This window comes from Archocentrus centrarchus, chromosome 2, assembly GCF_007364275.1.
Source record: "Archocentrus centrarchus isolate MPI-CPG fArcCen1 chromosome 2, fArcCen1, whole genome shotgun sequence".
Lineage (NCBI taxonomy): Eukaryota > Metazoa > Chordata > Actinopteri > Cichliformes > Cichlidae > Archocentrus > Archocentrus centrarchus.
The window spans coordinates 12,262,334-12,289,822 of record NC_044347.1 but is presented as its reverse complement, the minus strand read 5'-3'; the positions used below and the strand labels follow the sequence as shown (position 1 = coordinate 12,289,822).

The 27,489-nt window shown below is 40.8% G+C and overlaps 1 protein-coding gene across 2 annotated transcripts in view; it reads left to right on the top strand.

Annotated features, from left to right (window-relative positions):
• Positions 1–1,531: 1,531 nt before the first annotated feature.
• Positions 1,532–27,489, top strand: part of LOC115792680 (SH3 domain-binding protein 4-A-like) — a 44,316-nt gene continuing 18,358 nt past the window's right edge. The window contains exons 1-3 of one of the 2 annotated variants that reach the window (XM_030747315.1): positions 1,532–1,793; positions 12,472–12,603; positions 13,227–15,472. In XM_030747315.1, coding sequence (XP_030603175.1) covers positions 12,480–12,603; positions 13,227–15,472 — 2,370 coding nt within the window. In that variant the 5' untranslated portion in view covers positions 1,532–1,793; positions 12,472–12,479. Of the gene's footprint in view, positions 1,794–12,471; positions 12,604–13,226; positions 15,581–27,489 lie in introns of both variants that reach the window. The other variant, XM_030747307.1, reaches the window with a different exon arrangement.

Here is a 27,489-nt window from a genome sequence, read left to right as displayed (position 1 = left end):
GCTCCAGTTTAGCTTCTCTCTGTGCAAAGAGTGTCAGAGAGGTTAAATGTGAAGCTCAATTAAAAAAAAGACTCTTTCTGAGCGTGGAAGTAACCAATTTGTCCCACACAGCACTTTTATGCTGCTTTTAATCTGTAATATTCAGCTGGTCTTTAATCAAACTGTAATTTTTAAAGTTTCTTCTTTCTTTTGTACTTTTAAAACAAAGCACAGTTGATTTTTTTTCCTGTGAATTTTTTGGATGTTATTAGCAATGTCACCCAGACCACAGCAGCCACAGAGGGAGTTTAGCTTGCTGACAGTATTTAATCACCAAACCCTCAATGAACTGCGGCTCATTAGCGGAGGACCGTCCTGCTGCACGAGCCATTAACCCTTCAGCTTTATTTATAGACAGGCCCAGTCAGTGCTGATCGTTACCAACTCCTGGGACAGTTTCATTGTGTTTACTGCAGTTTTTTTTTCTCCATTTATGGAAATAATAACAGGCTCATTGTGTTTATTGAAAATTGAAACACGTGTTGGAACTAAAGTGATGAAACTTGGTTTCTTTTCAGGTATAATTCCCATTTTATGTCTGACGTATCATGAACATGGTACAGACTGGTCATACTGCCTGTATATGGAAGCACATTTCTGCCAGAAAAAAAGAAAGTCAAGTTTTAAAAACAAATAAGTCAAATGCTACTTTTGTCTTTGGTCTTTTTGAATCGTAACCTAAACTTTTTAAGGTGTTATGTCATATTTCCATTGTGATCATTCAACATAATGTTGATCATTTGTCTTTCAAAATTTATCTTTATCTTCAATTTTGGACAGTTTATTTCATAATGTTGATTACTGAGTTTAGTGTTCTATAATTTATACTTTTAAAGGTTTTTCTTATTTCATAAATTTGTCTTTATTTCACATTTTGCCTTTTGTTTCTTTTTTCATAATTCTCACTTTTTCCTCATTTTGATTGTTATTTAGCTTTTATTTTGTTCTTTTTTATTTTTTATGTCATTTGTCACTTTTTATTTAATTTTACTTTTTATTTCATAAATGTAACATTTTTATATTTAACTTTATAATTATTGGTTTTATTTTAGAACTTTTTCCTTTATCTTTAGCTGTTAAATTTATATTTTTAAATTTAAAATTTTTTTACTTTTGCTTCACAATCCTTATCTTTACTTTTTGTTTCAAAACTTTACCTTTTAATCAACAATTTTGTATTTTGCATGTTTGTTTTAAATTTATCTCATAATTATGATTTCTGTTCTCATATTTTGACTAATTAGGACACAACAGTTGTCATAATAAAATGGGTTAATTGAATACTGCTTTACTAGAGTTAGAGACTACTTTGGAGTAGTGTAAAAGTTCACACGTTTTGGACCCTCAATAATAATACTGTGTGCATACAGTATAGCCATAAAATGTGCGCATGTATGTGAATGTGTTGTGGCCCCGCCCCTCGTCGTGACGTCACCACTGCTTTCCAGACTCTCCTTCAGTCCTCCGGCGGAGCGGAGTAGGGACGCACGGCTCAAAGCGGCTCAGTTCATCTGTTACTGTTAAAAACTTGTTGGACTGGAAACAAGCTCTTACTTTTTTTAAAAAAAATTTCGCTCCTGTTCCCCCCCTCTTTTTTAAAAAAAAAACACTGCCTTTTGTTTAAGACAAATGAGGCGAGAAAAACCGGGGAAAAGCAGCAGAAGAAGAAGCGTCGCGCGGCTCCCCATCAGCTCCGCTCTTCACCTTCACTTGGACCGTTCTGTGAGCGCTCGCGTATCCCAGCCGGCCAGGAGGTCAGTTCACATTACAACATATTTTAGACTTCACGGCCTCGGCCTCTGTGTGAATGCATTTATCCGCACAGTTTAGTGGTTAACTTTGAAGACCAGGGTGCGGAGACACATTCGGCTTTACTCTCATGATGACATACGCCATGTCATGTGTATTCCTGGTGATTTAAAGTGTAACTGCACTGCCTCACACTGACTTTATACTTGCCTTTATCCCACATAATCACTTTCTATAGTGTTTTACCAATAATTAGCTGTTTTTGTATTGTTCTAATAGCTTTTGTTTTTTTTGTGGTGCTTATCATGATAATGTTATGTTTTGACAATTACTCATTTTCCCATCCGTTCCCTCTTTTTCTCATTTTAGACACATGAATTAACTGGCATTAACGCTGTGGTTAATAGGAGAGTTCAGCAGCAGCAGCACACTAAAAATTGGCTTGAATCGATAAGTTGGCAATTAACGCTTATTTTCACGCGTGCACGGGCCGCCATGCGCGCGCCCGACCATCGGCTCTGTAGCCCTACGCGTAAGGTCATCTGATAAGCTGAAAATCCTCTCCCTCTCAGCCTCAGGTTTAACAGGCGTGTTTTCCCTGTTAAACACTCCTGTGAGAGAGCCTTTCTTCTTTTTCCTCCTGCTTCATCTCCATCTACTTGTCTTCCATCCTCCTCCTCCTCTCTTGTCTCAGCATCCTCCTGACCCATCTTCCTCCGTTTGCACCTTTTCCCTGACTCTCCTCTTGCTGCATTCGCCCTTTATTTTCCTCCTTTCTCGCCCTCGTGTTCCTTCCCAGCCTTGCTGTATCACTTTCTTCACCTCTCTTTTCCCAGTTGATCCTGACTGCCTACTCTTCATCCATCTCTTTACTCCCTACAGTCCTCTTCCTCTTTTCCACTGTGTCCTTTTTTCTCCTTTTCTCCACCTCTTCACTCCTTTTTTTTTGTCCTCCTGCTATTTCTCCCCTGTCATTTTCTCCTTCCCTTTCCCTCATTAATTACTGTCCTTTCCTCCTTCAAATTTTCCTCCTTTTCCCGCCTTCTTGCACTGAAGCTCAGTTACACACCTTGCCACATCAACCAATCACAATCAAACTGACATAACATTCATACTTTCCACATCACTAAAACAGGGCATACTTGGTTTTTAAAGTCTGCAAATTGGTCTTCATGACCTCGTGGAATAAGTAGCCACCCTGAAGTTAGATAATCGAGTTTTTACACCTGCTGCTCTTTAGGCTCGTGTGAAAATAGTCCAAAAGCAACCAATTATATTCTCATTATCTCCTTCCTTTAAAAATGAAGCTCCATCACATTAGCACATTCTCTATCATCACTTTAAAAACCCCATTCATGGAATTATAAATGCTGCTAATGTGACCATTAGCTGCTTTTGCATTTTTCCCTGAATAATAACTTTTCCACATCATTCATCTCTTAATGCTTTGTAAAGCACCTTTTGGCTGTTTTCCTGCTGGGAACCGAGACGCTGGAAGTGAATTATGGCATTCAAAACACTTAATATCGAAATTTAAGCGATTTGCCGCCCTGAAGCTGACCTGTTGACGTGTGCAAAGTGCCACTTCTTCTTAAACAGCCGTTTGCTGAAGAATCTCCTTCAGCGCGGAGGAGGAAGTGACACTAAAACTGAGCACTTAGCGGGGGCTCGTTTACCTGGAAATTCATCCCGAGGGGAGAGAGCGGTGATTGTAATATTTTAAAGATGAATTTCCCCAGTGATGAACGGCGGCATTTGAGGGCAGAGCGGTGCCGCAGACTAATGTACTTGACCGCGTGCCGGGAGGAAGGCTTTTTTTATTTATTACTTTATTTCTGTGGGGCAGAAATAAGCAGGTGTGCAGAATGGGATGTTTCCATCCGTGCAAGCTGAGATAGAAAAAACTAGAAAAAGTCCCAGAGGAAGGGTTGCCCATAATACTCCTGTCTTTGTCTCATCATCTATTATTTGGACTTTTTCCAAGGCAGAGTTGAGACTTTAATTCGGTCACTGAGAAAAATTTATGATATTGTGCGGGCTCAATTTTAAGCTAAGAAAAGATTATTTTAGACAAAGAACCTTCCATATATCAACCAATCAGCAGTATCCTTCGCTCTCTTTGGTTTCACTTGCCTTGAAGTTTGGAAAAACCTAATTCGGGATCCACCCACTTTGCTTGAAGTTGTTGAATGTCATTGATGTATTTTCCTGTGTGGGCTCCCCTTTAACATCAACCCATCTAGGGTTAGGGGTTGGATTGGAGTTTGGTTAACCTTCACTCCTTCGTGGGCACTTTGTGACACTTTGGAACACCCAAATGGAAAAAAAAACCCCAGAAAACTGTACTATCAAAATAAAGCGATGACTCTTCATTTCAAATGTCGCATCTTCTAATTTAAAAGGAAAAAAAAAAAGCTTATTTAGCACGTCTAAATTAAAAGACAGCATTACTCTAACATGGTAGAAACACTCACATTATTTCTCCAGTCTAGATAGATAGGCAGACAGATGTATAGGTAGATAGATGGATAGATTGTACAGTCCTTTGCACAGGTACTAAAGAGTACATGTACACTGGAATTCTTATGTGTTGCTCACAGATGTAGCTTTTTAGAGATTGAAGAGGAAAGAAGTTTGAAGAGCAGTACAGTTAGTACCCAAAACACACAAACATAGTACAAAAGTAAACCATTTAAATATAATTAAGCACACATATATGATTGAAGTATGACTGCAAAAACTGCACTGTAAACATAGAGAGGCTGGCATTTCCACACACAATAGTGGTGCAGTCAGATCAACAAGGATCAACAACTGAGGATCCAGAATATCTTTATTATCCCCTGGAGGCGTTTTTTGTTTTTTGGGGGGGTTTTTGTACGTGTAGCAGAAACCACACAACCATCAAACAAACAATCAAACAGACAATAAACAAAAGAGAAAAACTGCACTAAAGCCAGTAGAACATAAATAAAAATAACTTGTCTTGGGAAGCAAGAAATATTAATCAGTTTATTGCAAAACAGAAAGCAAATGGATGTCTTTTATAGAATATGACATTTGATTGACAAGTTGCTAAATGTCCCATCAATGTTGAGTCATACTCTGCTTTATTGTCTTCACTTTAAACAGTCTTTAGGATCAGCATTTAAAAACTACCCTATGGTCTCAAGCTTCTAGAAATATCTACGGCAGCCCAAAGAGACCAATCATTAAAGTCCTGTCCACTCAAATCAACTGAAAGAGAAGGTGAAACCACTAATTAGAAGTGACCGTTATCCACTATCATTTATTAATTTCATTTGGCAGCGTGCAAACTTTCAAGGACATCTTTACCCGGAGTTCCTGCTTCCTTCATTCTGCCGTTATACCTCGGCTGCATCGTAGCTGTAAACACACGTCCCCGCGCGGTGCATGCTGGAAGCAAAGCTGCATCGCCGCAGGCCGACCTGGTCGCCACTTGACTTGACTCGACCTAATGTGTTTGTGTCCCCGAGGTCGGCGCTGAATTAAACCCAAGAGCCTGTTCTCAGTTTCCTGCAGAACAGATGAAAGAGCTGACCTTTAATGGAGCTTAAAGTCAAAACCACGCTGGGTTTCTGGTGGTTTTTGATGGCTTCAGCTTCTTATTTTGGTTGAAAGAGGCATTCATTTTTTTTTTTTTTTACCTTAACAGAGTGTGGAGGGTTTAGCTCATGTTTACTGTTTGAAGATTTTGCTAACATTCCTATAAAGGTGTTTTTTTCTTCTCCTTCTTCTTCTTAATAAACTGATAGCAAAGACTCACATCACAAGGAGGAGTTCGGAGCTGTCTTTGGTTTGTTTGATCTTGATTTAAAAGACTTTTACTCTCGCTTTGATCTGAGATTACTGCCTGTATGAATGCTTACAGACTAGAGCTTTAGATTAAATATAGATATTATAAGTTACATTTTTTTTAAGGTTTTGTTTTCAAGCCAGCAGACGTGTGCTGCTGTATCTCATTCTTTGCCCATTTTAAACAGCCGTACTGGAAAAAACGATAAACTCCCTGCTAGCATATGGCTGCTGGAAATAGTTATTATAGTAACGTTCATCCAGGGATTAGGACCAGCCCACTCTCAGCTAATTAAACTTTCGACTCCCCGACGTGTGCGCCGCTCCTCCGCTCCATCAGCCTGACTGAATTGAGTCGATAACTCGTAGAAATTTTGACGACTCGCATGCGAATGCAAGGCAAAGGCCAACCTACAAGCGCTCCAGCAGCTTCCTGCAAAGCCTCTAAAAAGCTGCTGTTTTGGCATTTTTTTTCTCCCTCTGAAATAGAAACTTATTTGCAAACATGAAGTAAAACAAAAGTAGGAGAGATAATTTTGCTCTCTGTACTTGGTGTTATTATTTCTGTATCTCCTTTTTTCTCAGAGGCAGTCATACAGGCCTGTTTCACTCCTGTCCTTCTAATGACTTGTGCCATTTTCCTCCACAAATCCTGGATGCTTTTTCTTTTTTCTTCCCTAACAAAAGTTTGAGCTTCTGGCACTCCATTTTTCTCAGCTCTCAACCTCCTGTGGTGAATGCCCCCTCCCTCACCTGTATCTGTCAGAGCCATCCTCACCTCCCGCTGCATTTAGCGTTGATCGTCTTGGCATTATATCAAAGCGGGCGACGGTATCTTTGTCTGCCGGCTTGTTATTGATAGCAGCCTTGCTGAGCCTGCTCGCTGAGTGCTCATTTTCAAGCAGGAAGGAGGGATTTTATCGATGGGCAGCATGCTCAGGAAAATGAAATGTCACCTCAGAGGAAGTTTGACCGGCTTTCAGCAGGAGCTCCCAGGTGAACATATGCAGCCATTAAGCAATTCCCAACTTTCGGTTCCCTGTATGCCCTGCATCCGAGAGTGCGCCTCTGCTGCGGCTTCGTTTAATCTCCGGAGAGGAAGCTGTGAAAATATCAGCAGGTTTACAAGGGAGTAGCAGAAAAACTCAAGCAAGATAAACACAAAGATGAACCAAAACTCTGGGGGGAGTTTTCATTTTTAAATATTTTACTTTTGTTGTTTTTGAGCTTTAATGGAGATAAAATGATTGTTAATTAGGGTAGGGGACTAAGGGTTTGAGCCGCTGTAGTAGAGTCGAGCCCAGGAAACATCTTGACCTTGAATAACCGCCAGCTGGCGGTCAGTGGTGACAGTGGTGAGGATGCGAGAAGCTCTGCTGCTGGTTATGCTACTACCCACATAGAAAATGGGGCACACCATGCGCCCCCCCCCCCCCCGCCAGCACCTTCAGAAATTGTGTTGGGTATTGGCAGCCTCAAAGAATACAATAGGATGATCAGACTATTGAGATCACCAAACCCTCTACTCCAGTATCTTTTGTTCCTTTCCTTATATTCATCCTTCTTACTGGCTCTAATCACTGACATGGTTTCATCAGGATATCCTATAGTATTCAATTAGACTTTTGTCTCTTATTCACAGTGAAATGCTGGAATATCTTAGCCCACCCCGAGAGTGAAGCTTTGTTTTGTAGCGATGCTCTCTGTTCTCTGAGATTACTGGGCGGCCCTTTTTCTTGTTTTAAGTCTGCTTTTCTTTTAGTACAGTAATTGTTAAAACATTTTGTGCCCCAAAGCCCATTTTCACAGTTTGAAGATACACCTGTATTCATATCTGCACAAAATAGCCTCAGCTCAGATCGGGTTTCAGGTAGAATACTAAGAGTTATAGTACAATTACCTCAGGCTTCACAGCTTTTTGGATTCATTTAGTTTTTAGTGTTTTTGTCTTGCTTTGCCTTTTGTTCTTTTTTTGGCCTTTTTTTTTTTTGGTTTACTTTCTCATGAAATGTTTGGATTAGTAAGGTCTAACAGTGCTTGTGTGTTATATTTATTTCCTTGTGAATGCCAAAGAAAATACCTCTATGTTATCTGAATTGTCAGTTTTATGTTTTTTTTTTAATTTTTATATTGTCTGATGGAGGCACCTTCAGCAGCCCCTTTGGAACATCTGGACTTTGCAAGACTTCTGCAGCTTTTTTTTGACAAGAGTGTTACTGTTCTTTACCTCACCTGCATCACCTTATCCAACACAATTCACACACTGTATAGCTTCCTCTGGGTGAGATCCAACTCTTGTTTTCCAACAAAGGATTTTTAGCTTCCAAGTGCCATATCAGTTAGTTTGGCGTCTTCCTCCGTGGGCTGAGGGCTGCAGACATCCCTGATCCAGCTGAAGCCACAGCTACCTGTCATATCACTGTGTACTGACAGTTTCCCCTTCTTTCTTTACGTGGTGGTCCACAGACATGTTCACTTTCCCACCCTTCATTAAGTGCCTCACTGTTAATCGGGACCATTGATGTGTCACAGTTCAATAATTTCCACCATCCAGTAACTGTGCAAACAGTGTGGGCTCAGCTGGACTTCCCCTTGAAAGGTGTTTAAAGGATTTTTAGGGGAAGTGAATGCAAACAAAGTAGCAATGCTAGAAATTCCTTAATTCCTCACTTTTTGTACAGCTGTATCTCGAAATTGGTTTAAGCAGGACCCTCTGGCACATCTGTATTTAGCTGAAGGCACACCATTTGGGAGACCCGTTTGCTCAGTGAATCTTTGGATACAACTGATCCAATTTTCATAATGTGTATTAGAGCTCCACGTACTACCTGCTTTAGAAACCAGCCATAATCTGATGCAGAGAAAGCCCCTCTATTCCTCAGAGTAACAAGCTGGCTTCTGATGCGTTCTTTGCTTGGTCAGCAGTGTTCAGTGGAAAATTGAGGCACAATTGCCATTTCTGGCAGGTCAACAATGGCTGCAGGTTGATTTAGCCGAACAAGCCCCTGATGAGTCCATCAAATCCACCTCAGCTTAATCTGAATGCTGCCTCAGTGGAGCGTTGTACAAAGGTTAAAATAGCAGAACGCAACAGTAATCATCAACGCCAGAAATGTTCAAAGAGAGTTGAGACTTTAAATGATTTAAAATACATTCATTTAAAAAGGAGTAGGGACCTTTCTCAAAGTACTCAATGTACACATATTTTTGAATACCACAATTTTCCAGTATTGACCTCTAACCCAGCTAAAGCCTGAATTCAATGTTTTGCTCTTGGTTTTCTTTTAGTTTAACAGCCTTGATGCTGTACAATGGGACAGGAGACAATTCTGTGGAGATATTCTGATTTAGTAAAGGTTTTATGGTTCAAACCTACAAAATTACCCTCACAACAAGTTGTTTTCTTTTCTTTTTTTTGATTGGAGTAATAAAATGAGATCTCACAGAAAACCCTTCCAATATTTCTTTGGTTGGCACTGTTTTGGAGGAAGTTCTGAGCAACTAGTCAGAGGAAACAAAAAGCTAGTGTACTCTGAATAATACATGTCAGTAGCTGCTAATAATGCTGCAGTTAATTTGCTGTGTTACTCTCAGTTATGACTGAAGCCTGCAAAGAAGCACTTTATGAAAACAAACGCCTGCGTGCGCGTGGGAAGGCTAATGTGGAAAAAGCTGCACAGAAATTCACCTGCACACATTACAGCTCTAATAATGACAATCAGTGAAAGGCATTTTCATGGCGGCTCCTGCAGCCTGTGTTGCTCTAATCAGATTAAAATGGCATCATTAGTGTGCAAATGCAAATGTCCCCACTGTCGCCACTCGCCACGTCCTGCCGGAATAATAAAGCCTCGTGGGACGTTTTTGCTGCAAAACAATTTCTTGCCACTTCTCTAATCAGATTATAGTCCTCTGCTGCCTGTGTGTGTTTTTCAAATTTAATCACAGCTCAGTTCTGACAAGGAAATTGGTAACTTGCTTGATATGGTCTGAGATATAAAATAAGCACTGAAATCAGTGGTGTGAGTGCAGACAGCCTCTGAGACTGGCCTGTAATTCTGTGGAGATACCAGATGGAGTTTTGTGTTTAAGCATGTGTGAGCAGAACTGTTTGATAATTAAATCTATATTAATTTTATGGTTTTGGCTCAGATCTTTAATTGAATGCTACTGAATGCAGGTATATTTTCATATTGAACAATGCAATTAGCAAATATCAGAGACTTCAGTTGAGGATTTTGTTTTATTATTATTATCGCTCATGTAGTTAAACAGTCACCAGTTTTATAATGTTTTATTACAAATATGCATATGGACCTGAAGCTTCAAGTTTTGAAATGGTCAGAAACTGATATAATTAGAGACTCTCCCCAAACTGATCATCCCTGGGTTTGTGTAGAAGAATTTAACCTTGGCCTAGTGTGATAAACTATAGTTGGTAGCAAGCTAACTGCTAGCTGGCTGGGAAAACTATTGCATGATAGATCCATGCATTTTCTGCCACTTATCAAGGTGCAGGCGATGGGGGAAGCAGGCTAAGGAGAGAGGCCAGACAGGGGGGGGGCTATTCCCAGACCAGCCAAGAAATCTAATCTCTCCAGTGTGTCCTGGATCTGGCCTGGAGACTTCTTCCAGTTGGTTATGCCCGAAAAACCTCACCTCACCTCAGGAAGCATCCAGGATTTATTCTAGTTGTGCCTGAACCAACTCAGCTGGCTCCTTTCAATGTGGAGGAGTAACGACTCTCTACTCTGAGCCTCTCTAGAATGACTGAGCTCCTCACCCTATCTCTATGGGAGAGGTCAGACACCCTTCTTATTTCTGCTACTTGTATCTGTGATCTTATCTTTTCGGTCGTGGCTTTATCAATGGTCAACAAGACCCATAATGCACAATAACAGATCGATTTACTTGCTCATTACTGCAAATTATACTCATGCACGCTTAATATTACTAATATATTATCTGTGGTGTCATTTTAATTGCATAAATGTGCATTATACCATTTCAGTTCTTTAGATTGGTTATTCTTTTTTGTGCTTTTGAAATAGGACTCTTATTTCTTTAAATAAATTGTGTATGTATATGTTAAAAAAAAGATCCAAATGGGCCAAAAGAAGACTTCCAGAAGCTGTCCAGTCACAAGACAGTGGGGTTTTAGGGAGGGGCTGGGACTTAAAGAAGCAGGTGCTAAAAAGGTATGTTTTAGAAAGATGAATTAAGGGGTTGTAAAAGGACCAGTAAAAGATAAAAAAGACAAAAACTGGGAAATTGCTACTTTGCAATAGCCAAAAAACTCAGAAAATAAATATTGTGCAATATCACAGAGCAAAATAGCTTGAAAAGTTAGAAAAAGCACCAAAGAATGAGTTCAATTAAATAGAAAACACAGTTCTGTAAGTGGTGCTGAGTGTGGTCAGGAACCATTAATAATGCATGCCATTAACGGCTGCCATAACCATTTAGATTATCTTTGCATCAACTGATGGAGGAATCTAAAAAGTGTGTTGAGTCAAACTGGATTCAAACAGCAATGATGACTCCCCTCTGCAACAGCTAGCAGTTTGATATTCAGGCCACAGAAATGTTCCTTCACAGTAGCATGTCTGGAATTACATCCCTTTTTAGTCACAACTTGTGCAACCCCTCTGCATTTGTTTTCACCGCTCAGATTAACGTCCCCATCTGCCTGAAAAGTCCTGAAGGCAGATACGGTCACACTGTGGTCCAGGAAGTCTGAATGTTGCAATGTTGCGCTACAACACTGCAACGCTTCATGTAGCAAATCAGTCCATGCTCACTGTGTTCCCTCTGAGTCTTAATCAGCTCACTGAGCTCATCCATCTTGTTGTTGCACCATCTGCTTGTGTCTTATAAAGGTCCTTCTTTTGAGCAGCTTATATTTTGACAGAAAAAAAAAATCTTCCAGTTTGGACTCTCTGGCTGTTTGTTTCCTCAAAGATGCTAACCTTTAAGGGAATTAGAATTGAATTGATGTCCACATTTTTGCAGTTTAAAATGTCATTATGACTTTATTGCCATCTGAAAGCCATTAGTTCTCATAGCACAACATCGTTGTTGACCCTTGTTAATGCTTTTGTGGCTAAATGGGAACAAATTACAGCACCTAGATTCAAATCTGGGGTTTTTACTCCCATGGTTTCGAGATCAGGCGTTCAGCTATCACATAAAGGGTGTCCAGATACTTGTGGCCTTATAGCGTATTTGTCAGTATATTTCTTTCTATTTTGGATTTATGTGTTAAGAATTCAGTTTGAATTGATTTTTTTTTTGTTTTTTTTTAATTTTCTGGTTTCTTTTTTGGGATGTTCTGAGGATTTGGAAGAGAAAGTGGTGATATGACTTGCAAAGGCTTTTTCTACAGTCGGTTATTCCTGCAAAGAAATAAAAGTGAGCTTTCCTTGTGCTTTACAATATGTTCCTGACCTTCCTCACTGCCACTGTGACTCAGAACTTAAATCTCTTTTGGATTTATTTCTTTATTGCTTTTTAGTTGTTCTCATGAATCACATATCTCTCTCTCCCCGATTTGAACACTCTTGGTCTTTGCACTGATTCAGAAAAACACTCCCTGTTCATGCTGGGGCTCATTTCTTTGCCAGCCTTATTTTCTGCTCCTGCAGCTTTGACCTTTGACTATGCTACTGATGTAGAAAATTAGCATTGCTTCTGGAAGTTGCACCAGATTTGCTTGAATGCCTAAGTGAGTGTTCTTGAATGTTTATAATTGGCTGGGCGCTCCCATCCTCCCTAAATCCTTTATGTGTTTGTTTCCCATTCAGATGAAAAGCTGCTGATGAGACAATGCTTTTTTTTCTTTCTTTTTTTCTTTTTGTTTTTTTTAAGTACCGGTCATGGCTGCCCATCGAATCATCAGAGTGACTAACAACAACCACATCCTGCCTCGATGTAAATCTGAGGGGACACTTATCGACCTCAGTGAAGGGGTGTCTGGGGCCAGTCTCAGCGATGTCAAAGGTCAGTGTTTCACTGCACCACTTTTATGCAGTTGCAACAAATTTATTGTCTTTCAAGGTCTAAATCTGTGATTAATTTTTTAAAAAAAGTTTCATCAAATTTCACTTGATATCTGGAATTTAAATAATTTGTTTTTAATTTTTATGCTTTTCATCTTTTTGCAGTTAAATTATTCAGTTAAAAATAGTCTTATTCCTTCTCAAGCTCTTTCACTTCACTGGTTTCATCTCATTACAGCTTTGTTTACATGCTCCATATACGCTAATGAGGTGACCTAAAAATAGTAAATTATGCAGTAAATTATGCAGTTCATCTGATCATACATACCTGAAAAAATTTAGCTGGATTCAGATGATTAGAAACAAGCTGATGTGTTTCAGATTTCATACATTTGTGGCAGTAAACTGAACCACTGACCCATTTGGACATAAGCCTCTGAGTGAGATTCAAAGTACAACTCTCTAATTAGCTCAACTGCTTCATTATATCTGTCTCTGATTATGAGACAAGCACTGTTAACTACAGCACAGTGATTAAGTGCACTTACCTAAAGCAGGGCCAAACTAGTTACAAAATTCTTTGCAATCAGGACGATTACAGTGTAAACTCTTTCTCCTTTTCAGTGCCTTCTCCCAGTGCCTTAAGGCTGGACACTTCAGCCTCTTATGGAACTGCACAGGAAGTGGTTGCCATAAAGGATTATTGCCCAAACAGCTTTACCACTCTGAAATTCTCCAAGGGTGATCGTCTCTATGTGCTGGACACATCAGGGGGAGAATGGTGGTATGCCCACAACAACACGGAAATGGGATACATCCCAGCCGCCTATGTTCAGCCGGTCAGCTTCAGGAACTCTTCCCTCAGCGACAGTGGGATGATTGACAGTGCTGGGGAGGGGTACGAGGATGGGTCAAAGGAGTCTGGAGGTCTTGGGGAGTGGACAGCAGTGAGCCTGAGGCCATCCCCAATTTACAACAATAGCCACTTTTCTGCAAACCCCTTTATCTGTCCTTTAGATCAAAACTACAAAGATGCGGGTGTGAGACACTCAGCAGATCTCATTCTCTTTGACGCTCTGGCATCACCATCAACATGCTCTACCTTTAGTACTAGTACAATAATGAACAATGGGTTTAACAGCTACAGTTTTAACAATACCAACCCCATCAGCCCAAGCCAAGAGGTTACACCTAACCTCCACAGGGATAATCCATTTTTCAGGAGTAAACGTTCCCACAGTCTGTCAGAACTTTCTGTCCTGCAGGCGCAATCAAATCCAACCTTACCTTCTTCTGGATTCTTCACGGGCCTTAAGGCTCCTTCACCGGAGCAGTTTCAGAGCAGGGAGGACTTCAGGACTGCATGGCTGAACCACAGAAAGCTAGCCAGGTCTTGCCATGACCTTGACTCCCTGGGTCAGAGTCCAGGATGGGGCCAGACACAGCCAGTCGAGACCAACATCGTGTGCAGGTTGGACTGTAACGGAGGGGTTGTTCAGCTTCCAGACACCCAGATAAGCGTGCACATCCCTGAGGGCCACGTTAGCCACGGAGACCACCAGCAGATCTCCATGAAAGCCTTACTAGACCCTCCTCTGGAACTAAATAATGACCACTGCTCCACCATAAGCCCTGTGGTAGAACTCAAGCTCAGCAACATGGAGACGAAGTCTTTCATCACACTGGAGATGAAGGTGTTAGTAACTGTGAAGAAAGAGAGCTGTCACACTGCTGAAGTGGTTTGTGTTCGAAGTGATTTTAAAGAAGGGCCTTACATGCCGATTCCTAATGCTTACATATACAAGGATACAGTGCAGGTGCAGCTAGATAGTCTCGAGCCCTGCATATATGTGGCTGTTGTGGTTCAGGCGCAATACCTCAACCACAACACAACTGTTTGGGACCATGTGCAAAAGAAAGTAACTTTGGGCGTATATGGACCCAAGCACATTCATCCATCCTTCAAGACAGTTGTGGCTATGTTTGGGCATGACTGTGCTCCCAAAACTTTGTTGGTAAATGAAGTGGGCCGGCAAACTAATTCTACTCCACCAGTGGCCCTCCAACTGTGGGGGAAGCACCAGTTTGTGTTGGGATACCCCCAGGACCTCCAGGTTGGGTTGTACTCCAACATGTCCAACTACCAGGTGAAGGCGAGTGAGGGTGCTGGTGTGATTCGTGGATTTCAGGTAAAACTGGGAAAGGTGAGCAGGCTAATGTACATGATCACATCGCACAACCCCAGCAGCATCTCAGACTTCACTCTCAGGGTCCAGATCAAAGATGCCCTTGATTGTATCCTTACTCAGTTCTGTGTCCAAACCCCACAGCCACCACCAAAGACCGGAGCAAGGATTACAGGCCAGAGGAGGTTCTTGAAAAAGAAAGAGGTGGATAAGATTGTCCTCTCACCATTAGCGGTCACTTCAAAATATCCAAAGTTCCAGGACCGGTGCATTACAAACCTAAAATTTGGGAAGTTGATAAAAACAGTGATCAGGCAGCACAAGAGTACTTATCTGTTGGAGTACAAGAAGGGGGATGTTATTGCTTTGCTCAGTGAGGAGAAAATCAAACTTCGAGGGCAGCTGCGGACCAAAGAGTGGTACATTGGATATTATCAAGGGAAGATGGGACTTGTTCACGCCAAAAACGTTTTGGTTCTGGGTAAGGTCAAGCCCATTTATTGGTGTGGGCCGGACCTAACAACCACGATGCTACTGGAGCAGATCCTGAAGCCTTGCAAATTTCTTACTTATATTTACGCAACCGTGAGGACAGTTTTAATGGAGAACCTGGGTAGCTGGAGGGCGTTTGCTGATGCACTCGGGTATGGGAATTTGCCATTGAATTATTTCTGTCGGACCGAGCTGGACAATGAACCGGAGAAGGTGGCATCAGTTCTGGAGAAACTCAAAGAAGAGTGCACCAACATGGAGAATAAGGAGAGAAAGTCCTTCCAACGGGAGCTCATGATGGTAAGCCAAAGACATTGAAGTTTTGGTGTTATAAATTATAATTATATAATGGATGACTTGCTTGTATGTCTATTGAGAAATGACCCAGGGGCAGTAATAAACAACAGGGCATTGAAATTGAACAGTCTATATGATTTTGTGCAGTTGGTGGAATATACTTTTATTTCTTTTGGTTGAAGAACTGGTTGAAGTGTGAAATTTCTAGTTGTGTTCTCTTTGTAGTCCTACATTTGTTGCATCTTCAGTGACACACACCAGACAAATCTGACTTGGTTTGTCTGCCTGGGTACATTAACACCAACATAAATAAATCTTATTCCACAGTGGCTCTGTTGTGTAGAGGCTTACATGTTTCCCTGACAAGCAAATGATCCCTGGTTCAATCCTAGGAGGAGACACGGATCTCTTTACGGTAGTATCAGGAAAGCTATCCAGTGTAAGCAATCTGTTAAATCAAACATGCAAAGGGACCCCTTGTGAGTGAGGAAGTTGTTTTTTTATTTGAGAGAGAGAGAACCACAGTATCCATGAGTGATTTGCAAGTGGAAAGTCTTCTTCATCTTATTTTGAAAGTTCAAAAAAGCTTAAATAAGCTTGAAAGCCAACTAGCATGTCTCATGATTCAGCACTGTCTGGCATGCTAGGCAAGTCGCTCTAGTTGTGATCCTCATTCTGCTGCTTTTCCAGTGAGTCTCTCATCCAGCTTCATGATCTTGGCAGTGTTGGTCCTTGTTTGTCTGGAGATCTGGAGGGTCACTCTAGGCACAATCAGCAGCAGGTGGAGAACTGGGTCGTGTGTAGCTAGTCCAAGTTTGCTAAGACTGCAGAGGAAAGCAAGGGCAACCAGCTGTAATCCAAGAGTTTGTAATTGGAGTTCATCCATGGCATGAGAAACTCACTGCAGTGGCAGCTGACTATAATAATCCATTATATTTTTTTATAAAGTACTTTTAAGAAGAGCATTGTATAAATAGTTTTGCCCAAACACTTGAATCCGTCACTGAGGAGAACACTGCTAATGGATTTTTGAACAAGCATTAGAATGAGTTTTGGACACTTGAATACCCACCTAAATATTGCGTTTGTCCAAAAAATAAAAAAGGGCTTTCAGGAAACGTGTTTGAGAATGCACTTGGCAAGCACTTTAAGGTGCCCTTGAGTGCAAGGCACTTAATGTTGAGTGCCTCCCATTTTCACTCATTCCTCTGCCTTATTCTCCAGGATTGTCCACTCAGCAGTTGCGAAACTCCATCTTTTTATGTTGATAAACTACAAAAGATGGGCTTAAAAGATGAAAATCTGTCACTGTCTCATAGACAATGAGGTGTTGTCCACAATGGGACAGTCATTTAGCCGCAAAAGTACTCAAAAATTGTAAAAATGCTGATGACAAGTTTTAGAGCTTAAGATGCCGTCTTGGAGAAAGCAGCAAATTCTCACATAAGTGAAAAGAAAAATGGACACTTTACTGCATAATCTTTCAGGAGTAATAAAAGTTCACAATCGATAAGCTGTCCGTTATCAGAGAAATGACATAAAGGCATGAAATGGGTCCCATTCCCTTGTAATCCTCCAACAGTTAAAGGCTGTTGAAAAATTTATTCATGCTCAGCAAAATAATTTACTGTGTATGTAAATGTGCAAGCAAAATGTCCTGCATTAACATATCAATAAGTAAGGACTTTTATTCTGAAATGTGGCACATTACAGAGTGTGAGAGGACTGTCAGCTGTTTGCTACATCATTAGTTTTGCTCTGTGGTGGCAAAAAACATCACATAGCTCAGCCAATCGGAGGCAGTTTCCATTTGATTTATTGCTTTTTTTGCTGGAACAGCCATCGACATTATGCTTTTGCGCTGTAGTCGCACAGCGTGACACAGTCTGAGTGAACTGGAAGGATTCGAGTCTGCATGCTCTCGGACATGAATGGTAAACAACTTGTCTTTGAGCCCGAGGTGGCTCACAGTGGCAACAGCCGTCACATGAAAAATGAAGGGGAAAATGAGGGAGAAAATCCTGTGAAGGGAAAGCACAGAAGTGAACCCTAACATCTGCAGTTTTGGGGGTGTGTGGGGTGGGGGGTATATTTGTGAAATGCACGTAGGCTGTCCTTGATGTGTTTTTGTTCTCCGACACTGCTGGCACCCTGGGGGAAGCAAAAATAGTCCCGGCACATTTCCATCACTTTTATTATTATTCAGAAAGTACTTTAGCGACTGCTGCTTATCCAAGCAGAGTTAATGAAGCGTTCACACACTGTTGTTGCAACTTGGTGCAACCGCAGGTCACGGCCACAGGAGCAGGTGGAGGTGAAGTGCTTTCCTAAATGGGACTTTGAGAATAGCTATTGCTCATTTTCTGCTGATACATTCTACCTCACTCTTTTATCCAAGGTAACTTGCTTGTAACTACCTCTCTCTATGGCAGTAAGTCATATCATCAGCCCCATAATCAACCATAATCTGCAGCAGAGGAGCACGCTTTTATGTTTTATAAAGGGCTTCAGCTCCTTTTGAGGCTTTCCAACTTGCCGTGTGGACAAAGAGTGCCTTGCCTTTCTTCTTCTTCTACTCTGAGCCAGACTTCATCCTTGACTCTCCTGAACTCTTTTTTTTTAAATATTTACAGAAAAATTAAACAAGGACATGTTCACGTCTGTCACTGAAGTCCTGCATTTTCCTTCTGATGTTAGAATTGCTTTCATCACCAAGGATGGGCAGAAGTGTGTCCTGGTGACCTCGGTATAAAGATTTGTCCACATGGTTTACAGTCTTAAACTGATGTGTTATATAAGGGCTCTTTGTTTCTGTGTAGTCTGGCTGAATGCTGTTCCAGAAAAACAGCCTTTGACCTGTTTTGACCAAAGAAACAGATTTTATTACTTCATGCCTCAGTTATTTTGAAAACTAGCATGTGGCTCAGGGCTAAAAGCTCAATTTAACAACACATTTAAAGCTTAAATACATATAGTACTGAGCAAAAGTCTTGAGTTGCCCCTGATTTCTTTATATTTTTTTTCCAAGGAGCCAGATGTTCTTGTAATTTTTTTTAAAGTGGTAGTTCTCCAGGCTTTCTGAAGGTCTTTCGAAATTCTTCTTTGGACATTGGCTGCTTTTTCACTCATTTTCAGTCCAGTCCCTGTACCTGACCATTTTCAGAGGAATGTTCTTTTGTTTGTTTGTTGAGCCACTTAACACTGACCTATGACTCTTTCAAGCATGAAGAAGGCTTCTAACTCAAAGGATGAGCCAGTGTTGTTTCTACACATAACAGACAACTCAGCAAAGAACCAATTTTAAATTGTATCCTTAGGCACTTTGTTACTAGCAGCCTGTCACAAAAACACACACAATTAACATAATTTGTTCCCATTTCTTTTGTTGAATCTATTAAAAATACCAAAGATAACAGAGTTTGACAGACATAAAATTGTAAATTTGCACCAACAAAGTGATTCCCAAAGAGCTGTTAGCTGAAAACTTGGCATATCTCAGCATGGTGTGTGTGTCCATATAAAACTGGAGTGAACTGGACAAGTGAAGGGTGGCTGTCAAGAATCCATTCTTGAGAAGGGAAACAGAGAGAAAAGGCTGAGGTATGCCACATTACACGAGAACTGGACTGATCAGTGACAACAGGTCTGATGGAGGAATGAAACTGTCAAATCCAAATTTGACATTTTTGATACAGATCATTATCAGTATGTACAGAGGAGGTCAGGAGAGGTACAACAGTGAGTGTCTACAGCCATCTGTAAAACATGGTAGAGCAGGGCCGGCGGTAGCGTAGGACAAGGGTGGGCTCAGCCCACCCAAATCTGATTCTTGCCCACCCAATCAAAACCTCCCATACTGCCTGCGGGCAGCGAAAGGTCCTCCCATCAAGCTACGCCTACAATAGTTTTTATTTTCCACACTTTGACTTTCTTACACTCTGATTCAGGGCTGCCAGTAAGTCTAGCCCTGGAGTATCCCCAACAGCTCCCGCTGCTGCCCGTGCTGAAATATCTCCCCCTGAGCGGGTTACCTGCTCCGTCTCCTCCTCTGTCCGATCAGCAGACAATCTGCTGACTAGTTTCTCTGCATGTAATAGCACAAGCACCCCTGATGCTAGTCCCACTCTAGCCACATCCCCAGACCCAAAGCAGGTCCTTCCTCTGGCCGTTTCAGTGCCAGGTCCTACCGTTGCGGACCTGAATAGCACTGTGCCCACACAGCCAGTGCTAGCTAACTATCCACAAACGTGTCTTCGACCAATATGTTCTGCTCAATCAACCCAGCGTGGTACCGCACTAGACCTTGGCTGGGATACTCTGTGGCTCGGGACGCATGTTTCTACTTCCCAAATGAATTTGTCACAAAGTTTGCCCAAAAAAACACAAGACTGATTCTGTAGTTTTTCACATTTTGCATTTTTTGCAGTTTCTGTTCTCTTTCTGTTGTACAGTTGTATAATAAAAAAAAGAAAACAAAAAGAATTAAAAAAAAAATGTATATTCCAGCCCCAGAAGGTCACAAATCTGTGTACTTTCTGTGATGTCCCAAGCCCAGATAAATGGAGAGGGTATATGTACATCTTTGTGGCTGTATTCAACCCCCAAAAAACAAACAAGTATAGCCTAATATTTTGTGTCTATGTTTATACTTGCCCACTTACATTTTCAGTCTGCCCACCCAACTACAGTGGGCTAGAACCGGGCCTGTGGTGGAGGCTCTGTCATGGTTTGGGGCTGCATTTCAACCAGTGGTGTTGGAGATCTTGTTAAAATTGATGGAATTATGAACACTGAAAAGCACCATCAGATTCTGATCCACCATTAAATACCATCTGGAAAACATCTGATTGACAGCAGCTTCATATTTCAGCATGACAGTGATCCCAAACACACTGCCAATGCAGTAAAATCATACCTGGATAGGAAAAGACACAGTGGAACACTATCAGTCATGGATTGGCCTCCCCGGAGCCCAGACCTCAACATTATTGAAGCAGTGTGGGATCATCCTGATAGAGAACAGAACAAAAGGCAGAAACATCCAAAGAAGAGCTTTCAATTGTACAAACTCATACATACTGTATTGCCACATATGTTTCAATAAATCACTGCACCTATTTCCCATTTTCCTAACAAAAATTTCAAGAAATGAGGGGTGGCTCAAGGCTGTTGCACAGCACTGTAAATTGAACAGATAATAGAAGGCGCATGTGTGGATGATGGTGCAAAGACATTTTATGAGCATTTAAACCTTTTTAAGTCTTCATTTATCCTCGAGGTCAGTCTGATATTTGATTTTTGAGTGTATTGCGTGTATTGCGTGGAGTGGTGGCCTAGGGGAGAAGAAGAGGTTTCATCACTGAGAGGACCCTGGTTCAAATCCTCGGGCTGGCATCACTGTGGGTCCCTGAGCAAGCCCACCCCCCCCCAGGTTGCTCCCCGGGCGCCCTTTGGCTGCCCCCTGCTCCATGCTGTGCTGTGTGTATTACATACTCCATGTGTGTGATGGGTTAAATGCAGAGAATGAATTTCACTGCATGTATATGTATGTGACAAATAAAGCTCTTTCTTCTTCTTCTATTTGTGATTTTTCTCTGGAGGTTAAAATCTTTCAGTTTTTCTTCACTTCAGACTGTGTTTTTACTGCTCTGTTTGCCCTCCACGGTGGATTTAAGGCTTGGGCTCCTTTATAGCTTGGTGCTTCATAGGAAGCTGGTTGGAGTTAATGTGAGGTTAAGTACTGCAGAAAACAGCTGGTGGCAGTTGTAGCAGCTGGTGATAAACTCTGGAAATCTGGATAAATTAGGTTTATATGGCAGAGAAACAGAAACCCATCTCTCAAACCCCCCAAATTATAGTAAATATCTCAATTTTATGTGCTGCAAATAATTTGCATTTGTGTATGAAAAAGCTTTTTCTTCTTCTCCTCACCCTTAAACCAGAGGATGTTTGGTAGATCATCTCTCTGAGGTGTAGAATCCCTGGAAGATGCACTAAAAGATAAAATAGCCCATCTCTTATTGAATCAATACAAGTGATTTGCCCCATATTTTCATACAGAAGTGTCAGTATAGGGGTGGTATCCTCCTTATTTTGTACTTACAGAGAAATGGCAAGCTAATCCTTTCAGCAATACTGATTAAATTTTTATCATCTTATCAGTGAGTATAACTTGGGTGGGTAATGAGGAACATGGCTGGAGTTAATTAGTTCCTCCAAATCACATGGATGCAACTATGGGTGTAATTTATTGTAGGGACATTACCAAAGTCTAAAAATACTCTTTACCATTAGCTAATGTGTAGCTAGTAGATCACTGTTGCTATAGGCTGTCATCCTCCTAGTACTGGTTAGACAGGTGACAGTGGTCTTCTTCTGCTCGTTAGCTCAATATTTATCTTTTTAAATCATCCAGTCTCAGCTTTAATTGACTTCAGTCCTACCTGTTACTACACCCAGCCCACATCTGCAGTTTTAGCTGATGATGTGTACTATGTTTGAAGATAATAACATTAGGGTTGAGTGATTGGATGGATATTTTGGCTATTTTTTTTTTTTTTTTTTAAGATGGGAGCACATTTAACAACTGTTGACAGTATTCTTTCAACAGTAAAGTTTTTGTTTTGCAATAATTCATTTAAATATTTTTTTTATTAAAACAAGGGCTCTGAGTCTAATAATAACGCTGCATTCTTTTTAATGGCCACCAGAGGGCGACTCCTCTGGTTAGAATAAACTTCTGGTTGTATAGAAGTGCTTCAGTCTGCATACCAAAGTATCCTTGGGCAAGATACTGAAAATCACAATGTAACATCTAAGGGTGGGGGTATCGTGATATTTTGCGTGGCAGTATTGGATTGATACAGGGACTCCAAATATAATTTTTTTTTTTTTAATAAATTTAAATACTCTGGGATTACTATACTTTGCTTGACAAAGCTACTTCCTAATTCAGAGCAAGCTCATGGCTCAGTCATGCAAGTAAAAATAGGACAGCAACAGCCATGCATCAACAAAAAAATGAATAAATCGGTGCGTGCCTGGCAATTGTATTGAATTTTTTCACGTTCTGCGACTGATTGTAACTTGTGGTGACTAAATGGTTGCCCAGAGCTTGAGGTTGTTTCCTCCCCACAACCACTTTTTCATTGCAAGACGATTGCGATGCAACCTTTCTGCAGTTAGTCGCAGCCTTACTTGGACTACCTGCAATCACTCTCAGAGAGAGTTTGCAAATAACTGCTGTCTAATGTCTTATAAATGCAGACAGACTGATAACATGTTGCCATCAGTCTGAATGAGTCTTGGTCAATGAGCACAACTCAAGGGGACCAACTGGCTGCCAGCTGGTTGCATTCTGGTTAGAACAGAACAGGAGGGTTGCTGAGTGTGAATGTAATAGTTAAATGTGAATTTCTGTCTATGTAAACAGCAACAGAAATGTGACTTCCGATGATTTATTTTAATTGCTTTATTATGAGAAACAGATTGCATGCAATTGCCAACTTGACCCCGTTAAATTGCACACTGATAGCAGACTGTCTTATGGCAACATTTATAGTGGCTTTTAGTGACAGTGTTGTTATGCTCGACGATCTAAAGTTTAACTTTGAGGAGATAATTTGCAGTTTAAAAAAGGTGATAAATCACAGTATATGTTATTACAATACTCGGCATATTGCAAAATGTCAAAAATTGCATTAATTTCATATCATGAGTAAAGTATTGTGATGATATCATATCGTGGGGTGTCCACTGAGGGAAACACTGGGTGAGCTGCACGAGACGGAAGATAACCTGGAAGCTTTCTGGTGCCAGGCTTGCAGGTTTTTTGTTTTGCTTCCAACGCCCAAAATGTCTTTTTCTTTTTTTGAACTATAAGTTTTCAACTGACTAAAATTTCAAGTAAGTATAGCTTTTGTTGGTTTGGATAAAGTTTGGCTGTGAAACAAAATTGTTACATGAGTAGATATTTCAGTATTTAACAGGCAACCTGAAGAGGTGCTTAATTTTTATGTGCATTATAACCTTAGTACTAATATTTTATATTCCAGAACAAGGGTGTTTGACTCAGGCACTAAATTGATATCTTTTATGGATCTGCCTCATAGCATAGTCTTTTTATTGGAGAAAGGAGATAGAGTATTATGATTCAATCACCACTTGTGAGACCTACCAGATTTTGGGGTGTATTTGCCTTCATGCCCTGGAAACACTATATGGATTTCTTTTTGAAGAAGAGACTCCTGTAAACCGTCCCTGGACTTTATGTCCAGAATCATCTGGACCTTATTGTCTCCTGCTGTGAAAAATTCCCACTGCAAAGCTTTCCCCAGAGAGCAGTGAATTGTGCAAATCGGGCTGCAGAAACAAAGACCACAGACTTGAATTACCAAATCTTCTCCTCAAAGGAAAAAATAGCCCATCTTATGTAATTGTTACTCAACAAAACATTGAATGAGAAACAGCAGCTTCAAAATCCTTGATTAACAAACAAGGCATTCATTGTTTTCTCCGGCTTTTACTTCAGCCGTACAAGACCTGCAGGAAAAAACAGCAAATCCACATTAATCAGTGTGTCCAAATCAGGATGCAAGGAACAACATAGGGATTATATTACTTAATATGTTTATTGTGGGTTTCTGAGAATCAAATTTAGGTCCCTTACTCCACCGAAGGCCACTTATGTATGGTAATGACTTCCTTGGAAAGATGTGTGAGGAAAGCAGGATGAACAAAGGCAGGTTAAAGATTGATGATCGATGATGAGTATATACCCTGAAAGCGTGTCCACATCTCAGTGGGATGTCATAGGTTCATCGGTCCCTCTTGATTTCTCTTATAAGAGAGGGGGAAGTGGAAATCAAGGGAACAATATGAAAGCTCATACAGGTGGAAAAGAAAAATATTAGGCCCAGTTTAGTAAGAAGAGGCTCCTCAAGTGGAACAAACGATCTGATTTTTGATGGCAGTATATGAAACAACCCATGTCAGCTTTTTTGGAATGACAGATGAGTTTGATGCATCTTTATAACACCAAAAAAACTCCATGTAGGTGAGCTGACGGGTAGTAGAAGCTCAAAACACACCTGACAGTTCAATCAGGAGACCTGAGTTCGAGCCTTGAACAGTTTTTATCCTCCCACCTGATATAAAGCGGGAGGATATATCGTTTTCATACCGTCCAGCCGTCTGTCTGTCCAGGTGTCTGTAAGATTTTACCTTTTGGACTGTAATCTCCAAAGCCACATATATAATTTGACATATGTGTTCTTTTCTATTCAACACAATATTTGTCTTGTCAGTAAGTCCGGGCGTCTGTGAGGTTAAGAATAAGAATGCGTTTATTGTCATCATGCATTGTGTGTACAACTATACAACTAAAGCCATATATGCAATAAATAGTATATACAGTATAAACAATTGAAGAGGAGCATAGGAATATTGCACTTTAAAACTCACGTGGAACGAACATGAAGCGTTTTGCACAGAGAAAAAGAATATTGCACATAATCAACTTCCAGGGATATAAATACAAATACTGAGCATTTATGTAGATAACAGTGGAAGACTTAATTATTTTGTTGTGCTCAGTGAGCTGATGGTCCTCGGGTAAAAGCTGTTTTTAAGTCTGTTTGTCCTGCGTCTTAGAGACCTGAACCATCTGGCAGATGGCAGCAGGTTGAACAGGTGATGAGCAGGGTGGGAGGGATCAGCCACAATTTTCACAGCCTTTCTGAGGCAGCGGAAGCTGTCCTCAATGTCCTCAAGAGGGGGCAGAGGGCGACCGATGATTTTCTCAGCAGCCTTGGTAACCGTGTGCAAAGCTCTCTTATCTGTGACTGTGCAGGCCCCTAAACAACAGCGTGATGCCATAGTTGGTGGAGCGGTGAAAAGACAACTACAGTTTCTCCTCCAGGTGGCTCCTCCACAGCACCCTCAGGAAGTGGAATCTCTGCTGGGCCTTTTTGACCAGTGCAGATGTGTTGGCTGACCAGGTTTTACCTTTCTGGTCTATAGACTCCAAAACCACAAAGAGTTGATCCATGAAATCTGGCATATGTGCAGTACAATATTCATCTGTCTGAGATGAGTTTAGTAACCTTTGTACACTTTGTATTTATCTGAAGTGTACAGTAAACAGCATGGAGGATTTCAGGCTCTAAATGTACCTTTTGCAGAAGGTAATATAATATGTCTACTGAAGGGTTTGTTCTGTTATGAAATGGGTCTCTAATGTTATCCAGACTTATAAATTTGTTGTATATTTTGTACATTATCTGATGAGGATATCTCCATCTGTGATGGTTCTTGTTAAGTTTAGCTTTCTACTAGACGTTTGGTTTAGTTAGGCAGCAAAATCAACTTGGTTATGGTTGTATTTGGGGTCAATAGAGGCCCTCTTACAACATAAAATGTGTGAGAAATCTTCCTTTTCTTGGTTTAATGCTTGCCAAGTTTCAACGTATGTAAAGGTGACAATACAAGTGCACATTTTACAGGCTCTTACAGGTAGCTTAACTTTGAAATGTAATTATATGTTGCAACAACTTGCACAAACAATCTATGGGTCTGTTTTCAGTTTGATTGATAGATACCACTCATGCCTGTGTGCTGAGTAGAGAGCATAAGTGGTGAGGCTATTAGCTTACCCTTTAAAGAGCTGGCCTGGCACGCTACAGCACACAGCTTCCCTTAAAATCACAGTTCCAAGTGTTGTGAAAAAGTACACCTTTACTGCTTTCATAGCAGTAAAAGTGGGGGAAGGACTAGCCAGGTGCTGCTAATCAAATGTACTTGATTAAGGGTGAGTACCTCTATAAACGCAGAGGGCTTGGCACTTTTCTGCTCAGGTGTGTGTTAACACAATGGGACAATGTTCCCAGGAATGTCCTTTGGACAGATGAGACCAAAGTAGAGATGCTTGCTGATTGGAAAGCAGCTGTAACTCAAGTGACTACTTGTTACATCCAGGGTGTGCAGAAGAGCATCTCTGAACACACAACACATTTAACGCGCTTCATTTCTTTGACATGAATAAAGAATTGGAGGCTGATGTTCATTACAAATCTATTTGTGGTGGTGGGGGGGGGGGGGGGGGGGGGGGCTGGAGGAGGCAAGGAAAACTTTATATATGACTAAAAATCAATAGCAAATATTCCTTAAAGGGATGTTTAGGCACTGGAAGTATTTTATAGTTAGAATCTACTTTTGTGAGCTAACCTTGAACCAAACAGCGGCCTCTGAACTGAATCCAGGCTGTGCTTCAGAGGGTTCAGTAACTCTCTGGTTAATAGAGTTATTTGCTTTTGTAATTTAGTCATAGATAACTGTGATTTTGTAGGAGACCAGGTAGAAGCAAATACTTAACATTCAGCCTTAGAGTCTTACTGGAGGACATAACAAGACTTAATTATTTTTGTGACATTTTCCAAAATGTTTCATTTTCCTGTATCATGTAGTGTACAAAAACATGGTGAAAGGAAAATGTATTTTAGGACGTTACAGAAGATTCATTACAACATCACATTTAGAACAATACAACAGTCACATTAAAGCTTTAAACAACATTAGGCCATTTCTTCATGACCACATTCTTCATGACCACATGCTTCTTAACCTCACTGAGGCGCGGGATGGGTGTCACTTGCCCTATAAAAAGTTAAGTGAATAGTCTAAGCAGCCAGTGTCGCTTCTTCTTCTTTTTCTTTTTGGGCTTTTCCTCTGACATATTCTCACTTTGGGCCCCGGGCTTTTCTACTTTGATTACACTGGCCTCTTTCTCTTGATTTACTTGCAGATTTTCCTGCACAGTTTCACTTTGGGCCTCGGGCTCTTCTGGTTTGGTAATGCTGGCCTCTTGCTCTTGATTTGCTTGCAGAGTCTCCCGCAGAGACAGTAAAGTCTGCTGC